The sequence below is a fragment of the Rosa rugosa genome, chromosome 2 (assembly GCF_958449725.1).
Source record: "Rosa rugosa chromosome 2, drRosRugo1.1, whole genome shotgun sequence".
NCBI classification, from domain to species: domain Eukaryota; kingdom Viridiplantae; phylum Streptophyta; class Magnoliopsida; order Rosales; family Rosaceae; genus Rosa; species Rosa rugosa.
The window spans coordinates 13546574-13556908 of record NC_084821.1 but is presented as its reverse complement, the minus strand read 5'-3'; the positions used below and the strand labels follow the sequence as shown (position 1 = coordinate 13556908).

Sequence of the window (10335 nt, the reverse complement as noted above, 5' to 3'; positions counted from 1 at the left end):
CTCCTAGACTTGGAACAGAATCTTGATCCATCAATCTCTCCAATTACTCTATACCAGATCACAGCAAGATCATTGACTTATTTTCTTTCCTTTATCACTCCCCCTCAAGTTGGAGTGTGGATGTCAATAACACTCAACTTGCCAAGGTGCGTGTGGAAAGCAGGTGCTCTTAGTGGCTTTGTAAACAAGTCAGCTATTTGATTTCCAGTTTGCACATAAGCAGTTTTGACTTCCCCTCTTTGAATTCTTTCACGAACAGTGTGACAATCTAACTCAATGTGCTTCGTTCGTTCATGATAAATTGGGTTTGCTGCAATGTGTAAGGCAATTTGATTGTCACAAAATAGTCTTGCTGGCTCAGGGTGTTGTACACGTAAATCTCTCAACAAGTATTTCAACCAAGTAAGTTCACAAGCAGCTACAGCCATAGACTGATATTCAGCTTCGGCAGATGATCTAGATACCATAACTTGTTTCTTACTACTCTTCCATGATACAAGTGACTTGCCAAGAAATACATAATATTCCGTCACTGATCGGCGTGTAATTGGGCACCTTGCCCAATCAATGTCACAATATCTGATCAAATGAAATGGACTATGAGAAGGAAATAGCAAGCCTTGTCCTGGGACTGCCTTGAGGTATTAGAGAAGACGGTGTGTTGTCTTAAGGTGGTGTAGCTTGGGTTCCTGCATGAATTGGCTGAGTGTATTCACAACATATGTAATGTCTGTTCGGGTGATTGTGAGATAGATCAATTTCCCAATCAATCGGCAGTACCGAGAAGGGTCCTTGAGAGCATCACTCCCTTTTGTAGTTAACACCAAATCAGGCTCCATAGGTACTTTTGTAGGTTTTACTCCAAGTAAGTCGGCTTCCTCCAATATATCCAACGTATACTTTCGTTGACAAATTGTAATTCCAGCTTTGGAACGTGCAACTTCTATGCCAAGAAAGTATTTGAGTGGTCCAAGATCTTTAATCTTAAAACAATTGTTGAGGAACTTCTTGAGGTCACCAATTACCTTCTCATTATTCCCTGTTATGATCATGTCATCCATATAAAGCAATACCACAGTAATGGAATCCTCACGAACCTGGGTAAAAGTCAGCGCGGGACTGTTGAAAGCCAATTCCTTGAATGGCAGAAGAGAACCTTTGGAACCAACTGCGAGAAGCATGTTTTAGTCCATATAGAGATTTGTGAAGTCAACAAACCACGTTCTCCCCATGTCGACGATAACCAGGAGGGGGCAACATATAGACTTCCTCAAGTAGTTCACATGGAGAAAAGCATTTTGCACATCCATTTGGTGCAATGGCAAATTTCCAACAGCAGCAATGGCTAATAAGCAACGGACTGTGATTAATTTCGCAACCGGGGCAAAGGTGTCTTTGTAATCAACACCCTCTCGTTGAGTGAACCCCTTGGCAACGAGTTGAGCTTTGTAACGTTCGACAGTGCCATGAACATGATACTTGATCTTGAAGACCCATTTGCATCCTATTAGGTGGTGACCAGAAGGTAGAGGAACCATGGACTAGGTGTGGATATCTTCAAGGGCCTAAATCTCAGAATTCATCGCCTCAACCCATTGTGGATCATGACTGGCCTGCTTATAGTTTGCTGGTTCGATCAAGTGAGAGATGTTGTGCACAAATGATCAATAAGTAGGAGACAAACCAGAGTATGAGACATACCTTTGCAGAGGATATCGGGTGCCGGACGTGGAGGAAGAGGCACTATCAGAGCCAAGGAGGGCAGCATGATGGGTCAGATAATGATGAAGGTAGGGTGGTAGGTTGGTTGCACGGGTGGACTGGCGAGGTGGTGGTGGTGGTGCAGGCGCTACTGGTGGTGGTGATTGACGTGGAGGTAGAGGCTCTGAAGAGGGCTATGGAGATAAGGGTGGCGGGGATGAGTGCCGCGCAGGTGATGGCGGCGACAATAGGGACTGTGGTGGTGAGGACAAGGCCGATGCTGGTGATGGATTAGAGGAGGCATGGACGGGTGATGGTGGAGATGGTGGATCGGTGGATGGCGATGGGAATGGAGAAGAGGAGTTGGGGTCAAGAGATGGGAGAAAAGAATTTGTGGCCTAATTGGGCCGAGGTGATTAGGCTGGGAGAGAAGAGTTGGTGGCCTGATTGGGCTAGCAGGGTGGGTTGGGAGGAGTGGGCTGGATTTTCGAAAGAAGGAGTTGGGAGGACAGGGTAGTCCTCTTGATCTTCAAGGGGCAACGTAGTAAGAGGGAAAATATGTTCGTGAAAGACAACGTCTCAGGAAGAAAAGAATTTCTTGCTTTTAAGATCATAGAGATGATAACCTTTTTGGTAGGGAGGATCGACGCGCGCGGGTGTTAAATTTGTGAGCAGGGGTAAGGTTGGTGGCATAACACAAACACCCGAAAACCCGGAGATGAGTATAATTAGGTGAGGTGCCATGCAAGAGTTCATAAGGAGATTTATGAGAAAGTAAGGGTGTAGGAAGCCGGTTGATGAGATAACAGGAGGTTTGAATACTCTCTCCCCAAAATTTTAATGGTAAATTTGCTTGGAAACGAGGGGCCCGACTAACATTCAAAAGATGGCGATGTTTGCGTTCCACTACCCCATTTTGCTGGGGAGTGTAGGCACAAGTGTGTTGAAAAATAGTATCATGATCGTCAAAAAAGGCACGCATCGATGTGAATTCACCCCATTGTCTGCACGTACTATTTTAATATCACGATTAAATTGTGTTTTGACCCAGGAGAAAAAGGATTTCAGCAAGGTTTGAGTGTTGGATTTAAAACTCATAAGGTGAACCCATGTGAAATGAGTGAAATCATCGGCAATAGTTAGGAAATAACGAGCCCCAGAGTGTGTGTGAGTTTTATGTGGACCCCAAATATCAGAATGAATTAAATCAAAAGGTGCTACTGTTTTTATTGAACTAGAAGCGAAAGATAAACGAGTTTGCTTTGCTAGAGGACAAATATCACAAACATGCTTAGGATTAAAATAATTTCTGGAATAATCTGAGAGAGAGATTGGATGGGTGCTGATTACACGCATTTTTATGCGTATAATTATATCTAAAACACTAGAAATTAGTTAGTCCTCAAGTTAATTATAATGTAATTAATCTATTTTTATTTACTTGTAGGAAATAAGCGGAGTTGCGGAAATCGAAAGAAAATGACGGAAAAATTGAGCAAAATGGAGTTTCCGACAAAAGGAGGAAATAGTCAATGCGGGTCAACATCAAGGGAGTGGAATCCAATTGTCACTGATAACATATGCGGAAGTGCATTGAGAAGAGAGAAAAAGAAAGCAAAAAGAAGGAAGAAGAAAAGAAAAAGAAAAGACAAGAAAAAGAAAAAAAGAAAGAAAAAAAAAGAAAAGAAAATGACTTTGCTGACGACAGCATTAGAATACTCCCCCCCCCCCCCCACGTGCATGTCCTTCACCATTTCTTCCCTTTTCTTTTTATTTTTTTTCCTTTTCCTTTCTTCCTATCACTGGATGCCACGTGTCCTATCTTCTCTCTTTTTCTTCTTGCAACCACACACCACCGAAACCCACCTCTTCCACTTTGATTAACCATCATACCCTATATATAGAGATATATATTGCCCTTTCCCAGGGGGGAACCCGACCCTTGAACAGCCGCACCAGCACAAACAGGGCAGCCCTTTGGGCTGCTCTCTTCTCCACCTTCCTCCTCTATTTTTCCTCTTTTCTTTATAATTTCTTTTGAGATTTGAAGAACTACTCACACAAAACTTCAAGGATCTATCAAGGAGCTCAATTTATACAAGATTCAAGATTTGGGTATTTTGTGGGGTTGTAATTCAAGGCTAGTCATGCTAGCTTCATAGCTATTTGTGATTATCCTTGTTTTCTCCTACACTTCTCTACTCTTTGCTATTTGAATTTTGTAATTTTGATGTTCATGAATATGGGTTGTGAGTAGTTACTTTTGGGGGCTAGGGTTTCTAACTCTAGCTCAATTTTGATGTAATTGACATATTTTTCAAGTGATAAATAATGTATTTTCATATGGGTGCACTCTAATTACTATGCTACTTGGTTCTTGATGCATGAATTTAGGGAACTAACCACTCTCTTTGTTATGTGTTGAGATTTGTGATGTGTGATACAATTGGTGGTTCTTTTGTTCACTAGCTTCATGTAATTAGTGTGATGTGTCAAGTAGTTGCTTAATCGAGAATGAATGATTGCCTAAGTTTCTATTTTCTTGTGCCCTTCGCCTTTAATCCTAGACGTTGTGGCCTTAACAAGGCATAATGATTAGGGTTAGAGAGTTCATTCTTGCCTTAACCGGAAGAATGGATACCAAATAAAAGAAATTGACTTAGTGGCCTTAACCGGCATTAGGTAGAGAACTAAGCAATCGTTAAATTTTAGGTTGTAACTATTGCATGCTTAAATCCCTAATTTCTAGAGCTCTAGGCCTTTAGTTCATGTTTTGGTAGCCCTACTAAGGTACTAACTCATGAATTAGAGAGTTCATATTTGTCCTAACCGAAAATGTGAATACCCTTAAGGAAATTCAGCTTAGTGGCCTTGACCGGCATTAAGTACGGGATTTGCTTCTCATGAAGATATGTTTGTTTGCTTGAAATATGTTCGTTGCATTGAATTTGCTAGAGAGTGATCCCTAGTACCCAAAATCTCTCTATTTTATTTTTCTTTATTTTTAATTGTTGTTGTTAATTTAGTTTTTGACGTAGTCTTTTAGATAAATTAAAATCACAATTTTGAATGACAATTTCTACCTCATTGTAAATATCCATCACTAGGCTCTTAGTTTTGATTAGGCTTTGGTGCTGAGCATTGCTAGGACTTGGTGTCTTAGATTAGCATTTTTATTTATTTTCTTTTTTTGTTTTGCTTTTTTTGCTTAGTGACTTTAGTTCCGACCACCCAAGGATTGTGGGTTAGCCACTAATCTCCTTGGTATGATAAACTTGGGCATAATATTTCCCTATCCTGGCAATGATACGTACGCTTGCGTAAATGTGTATCAAGTCAGGTGCCCAAGACGTTGGTGCCAAAGTTCTGAGGTGTGGGTGACATGATTTGCTAGGTGAGGGTTTTGTTCTGGTATGAGGTAGTAGAGCCCATTAAAATGCTTGCCAAGGCCAATCGTCCTCTTCGTATCCATGTCCTGCACAACACAGAAATCCCGATAAAATATTACTATACATCTCAAGGCTCGGGTTAATTTACTCCCAGATATCAAGTTCACACGAAACTTAGGCACATGTAGGACTCCATCAAGAGATAATTCTTGTGACAATTTAACAGACCCAATACTCTCAATTGCAGCTTGCCCTCAATTAGGTAAACCAACAAAATCATGGGATGCTTTAATTTTATTGTGAGTGGGTGATAAATATGATATGTGATCAGTTGCTCCACTATCCACAATCCAATATAATGTCGAATGCGGATCATGTTCTATGATATTGCAGTTGGGTGTGAATATACATGTCGCATTTGCAAGTGCTTGTTCATTACCATTCTTATTGCGTAGCATGGCCATGATTTGATTGTATTCCTCAGTGGTGAAGGTTGGACCTTCATTGGTGGGTACCTTTTTCAATTCAACATTGTGAGTAGCTGGCCTCTTGTTCTTGGGCTTCACATTTTTTCCATGCCATTTGTGACCCACTGGAAACCCAATAATATAGTAGCAACGTTCCACCAAATGGCCCTCTTGTTAGCAATATGTGCACTAGCTTGAAAGGTTTGCGGTGAACGGAAGGACTCGGTGTGGCTGGGGAACGTGAAGCTTGCATCGCATGAGAAGTTGGTAAGTTTTCATGACGGCTTGCTGCCTCCATCTGCCTCTCGTGTTGGAGAATCAAGCCATGGGCCTTGCGTGTGTCAAGAAGGGGATTCATCATCAAGATTGAACCACGAACAGTGGAGTAGGAGTCGTTTAACCCCATCAAGAATTCATAACCCTCTCCTTTTCTTCTCAGTTGCCAAGCTTATTTGTGCCTTCACATTCACATGCAACAGGTTCCAGATAGAAGGATAACTCATCCCAAAGGGCCTTTAGTTTGGTGTAGTATACGGAGACCGATTGCTGACCTTGGCGACACTCGGCAATTTCTTGTCGAATCTAATATATTCTTGAGTCGTCTCCTTGGGAAAATCAGTCCTTGAGGTCGCTCCAAACCGCAGCTGTTGTGTCAGTGAATATGACGCTGCTAGCGATGTCGGGGTCGATGGAATGTAGGATCCAAGACAATACCATGTCATTGCAGCGCTTCCACATGGGGTATTTGGCATTAGTGGATGAAGGGGCCTTGATAGTTCCATCAATTAGTCCAAGCTTGTTCTTGGCACTGAGGCTGAGGTGCATTGCGTGGCTCCATTGTCCATAGTTGTGTCCATCAAGTGGTGTGTTAACCAGGATGAGCCCTGGTGTGTCGAAGTGATGCAAGACGAGTGGGTCAGGGAGGCTTGTTTCCTCCATGTTTTTGGATGGCGACTCGTCTTTGGTCTGTACCATAATGCTATTTTGGTGGTGTTTTGATGTGTTTGTAACGGAAGGAGATGAGACTCTAGACACACCAGAAATGGTGCTCTGATACCATAAAGAAATGGATATGTATTTGATTAATAATACAATTGTACAAAGGACTTCTATTATATACAAGCATCAGTAAGCTATTCTAGGTAAGCTATAATTGCATACAACTCGACCCTACAATCACTCCTAGACTTGGAACAGAATATTGATCCATCAATCTCTCCAATTACTCTGTACCAGATCACAATAAGATCATTGACTTATTTTCTTTCATTTATCATATTGCTTCCCATATTCAAATATGTCCCGCTATCATCTGAATCCAACTCTCTCCACATTGCAGACAACACCTAATGGCTGGCTTCTCCTTTACTTAAGATTTGACTTCTCTGTCTAAAAAATTATGTGGCCTGTGCACAGGTGTCCTGAAACCTAATATGTCCACTCCCCTTTGACAACAAGAAGGGGTGCAGGACCAGAATATACATCATATAATCCGACAATAACTTTGTCATGTGAGATGTGTACTCATGATCAAGGTGTTTTTTATATTCTTCTAGATCATTGTAGAAGCATAAGTCTGTTGCAATGTGCCAAATATGAATGGTCTTCTCCAACGGTACATGTTCATCCATGGTCCAATAGAATTCAGAATAAAGATTCAGCCTTGTAACGCATGGTTCCCTTTCCAAGTCAAGACATCCCTAATTTGATCATATTTTGATTCAGGACCTCTTTCTTCATTAACATGATTTCTAGCATCTTGAAGTTTCTGAAAGATAAGCTCTTTCATTCTGACAGGGACTTTTTCAAAAGACGCATGTCGATACTTTTCATACGTATCGAAGATACCAAAGAGCCTTAGAAATCCATGCCACTTGAGGGGTTTCTCTTTTACACAAAAGTCAATGAGACTAAATTGTGCCATGGATTCAGACCACCTCTTTCGATGACTTAAAATTGACCTAAAGGAACTGATTCCTTTGAAGATGCAACAGGCGAGCATATTCTTTTGCCTGCTTAACCAGTATAGTTTCCAGTCTGTGGAAAGTAGTACGGCAATGGCATATAGTTCAAGAGTAATAGTTCTAACAGACAACAAGTAAGTGAGAGCTATGTCAATGGAGAAATAAAGCTTCTTATCAATTATGAGGCCAAAGATAAGAAATGTTGAAATGTAACAAAGCATGCAGATAGAGCGAAAAATGATACCTTTGAAAGAGTATATCATGGTTGCCTTTGTGTACAGCAAATCATACATAAAACCAAGCTCAATCTCTACTACTTCGAAGTAATCTTCTGATGAACTGCCCACGATCAAAGGATAACTGTTTTCACTATCACAAAAGTCAATGGTGAGATCTGCGTAAAGGCGCACGAACACCTTTTTGAACATCACATAGGCTTGATGAATTAATGTGGCTTCTAAAGTACTAGGTTTTGTCCCCGCAGCCAAATCTTCGGAACTCATTCTCCAAAAACTTATCCTGTTTCTTAGGCCATCTCCAACCCAAAGGGCTAAAAATAGCCCTGGGGCTAAATTTTAGTCCTGAATTATGTACTATTCATTGATCTGACAGCTTCCGTCGCCAACCCAAAGGGCTAAATTATAGCCCTAAAATATATTTTAACATTTTGGATATATATATATATATATATATATATATATATATATATATATATGTTCTTATTTTTTAAAGTCAATTGACTTATAGTAATTTCAATAATTTTTATGATAAAATTAATTTTTTTGGTTGTATTTTTTTTTAAAAGAAATTTAAAAATATCTTTAGCTAATTTTGAAATGGAATAAAACTGGAATCATATTTGTAATATTTATTTTATTCATGACAAAAGAATTTAAAAAGGAACACAACAAAGTAAGAAAATGCAAACACTTATCAGTGACAACCCTGACAATTATTAAAATCACAAATTGAAAGCTTTGAAAACTCAATCACATAGCAAAGATCAAATTCATGGTGCTTGACCTCGCAGACTCCAGAGGTGTTGGACAAGATCATCTTGTAAATGTCGGTTGCCAACAGGGAACGTATATAAAAAATATTTTATAACAATTTATTCATAATAACTTAAAGTTACAAGGAAAATTTATTCATAAAAAATCAAAGTTACAAGGAAAATTTAATAGATTATAACAATTTTTTTGGGCAACATTAATTCTCATCTGAGTCATTAAATGGCATTTCCGGGAGGTACTCATTCGACGTCGAACCGGATGACCGAAACAGCTCACGGCGCCGAATTTTCTCCATTATCTCCCTTTTCTTTCCGTCATAATACTCTTTACTCAAAGGAGTAAAATCGATGGTTTGCTGATTACACGCATTTCTATGCATGTAATTGTATCTAAAGCACTAGAAATAAGCTAATCCTTAAGTCAATTATGATGTAATTAATCTATTTTTATTTATTATGTAGGAAATAAGCGGAATTACGGAAATCGAGATAAAAAGGTGGGAAATTATGCAAATCGGAGTATTTCGACAAAAGGACAAAAATTGTCGACACAGTCAACCATGGTCAATGCAAGTTTGAGAGCGAAACCCGACTAGTCCCTTGACAATATATATGGAAATATTCGAGATTGTGGAATGTGGGGAAGAAAGAAAAATAGAAAAGAAGAAGAAGAAAATTGCAGAAAAGAGAAAAGGTTATATTAATTAATCATTAGTTTGATTAATTAATCAAGCATTTGATTAATTAATCACGTTAGCCTCCAGCCAACATGCAACAATTACATTAATTGCCTTATGCCAATTAAGAGCCAACGTGTGGCTGGCCATCAGCATGATTTTTTTTCTCTTTGATCCAGGAAGAGTGAACACGATAGTAAGAGGCTCCGTCAAACGTCGAAAGCCATATGAGATGAGCTAGAATCCACTAGCAATTACGGGCACAGCTGTAAGAAACATAGAGAAACTTCTCTAATATTTGGTTTTTTATTGATAACTTGAGTGAAAATTACAATCTAAGAGGTGCCTTATATAGGGCACATAGCATAAAGCCATAAACCTAATACAACTAGAAAACAAAAAAGAAGAATTTATTGTAGACTAAAACTAGGAAACCTAATTAAACCTGATTAAATAAAAATCGGAAATAAAATCTTAGATACTAAAGAATATTACGCAAATATATAATTGGAATTCCAACGAAGATTTTGCTCAAAAATCCCGATATATCCAAAAGAGTAATTTATGATTAATTTCATCATTAAGAAGCCTATTTGAATACCAATTTCCAATATTCAAATCATTCTTCTTAATGTAGAGACGCTTCTTTCTTTTCGAGATTCTTTGTTGAAATTGGCTGAAATCTCGTCCTACATCAGTCTCCTCCACTTGAAAAGAACTCGACCTCGAGTTCCTCTTGTATGTAGCTCGATCATTAGTAGGAATAAAACATGATAAGCCATCAACTTCAATATTCTCGAAATTAAAAGGTATCACCATGAATCCAATACCGTAGACAAGTTTAGAATAAGCATCTTGAAACTTGAACTCCTCCACTTGAAAAGGAATGGGCATCGACTTCTCTTTGGGTTGATCTTGAACACATTTAGGTATGCATGACACGGATATCGATGTGATGAATGAATCAGCTTCCTTGTCTTTAATGAGTTTCTCTTCAATCTTCAAAGTGGCTTCTTCATGTTCTTTTTCACACACCTCAGGATGGTCATTCTTGATGTTCTTCCTTCCAGGCTTGATTTTAATTTTGTGCGACTCCCACCTAAATAAATATGTGTTGTCTTTGCA

General features: G+C 39.2%; 1 protein-coding gene across 1 annotated transcript; it reads right to left on the bottom strand.

The window, feature by feature from the left end:
• Window positions 1-1184: 1184 nt before the first annotated feature.
• Window positions 1185-1538, bottom strand: LOC133730389 (uncharacterized mitochondrial protein AtMg00820-like). The gene has a single exon (XM_062157988.1). The coding sequence runs from the start codon at window positions 1536-1538 to the stop codon at window positions 1185-1187; it is 354 nt and encodes a 117-aa protein (XP_062013972.1).
• Between the last annotated feature and the right edge of the window lie 8797 nt (window positions 1539-10335).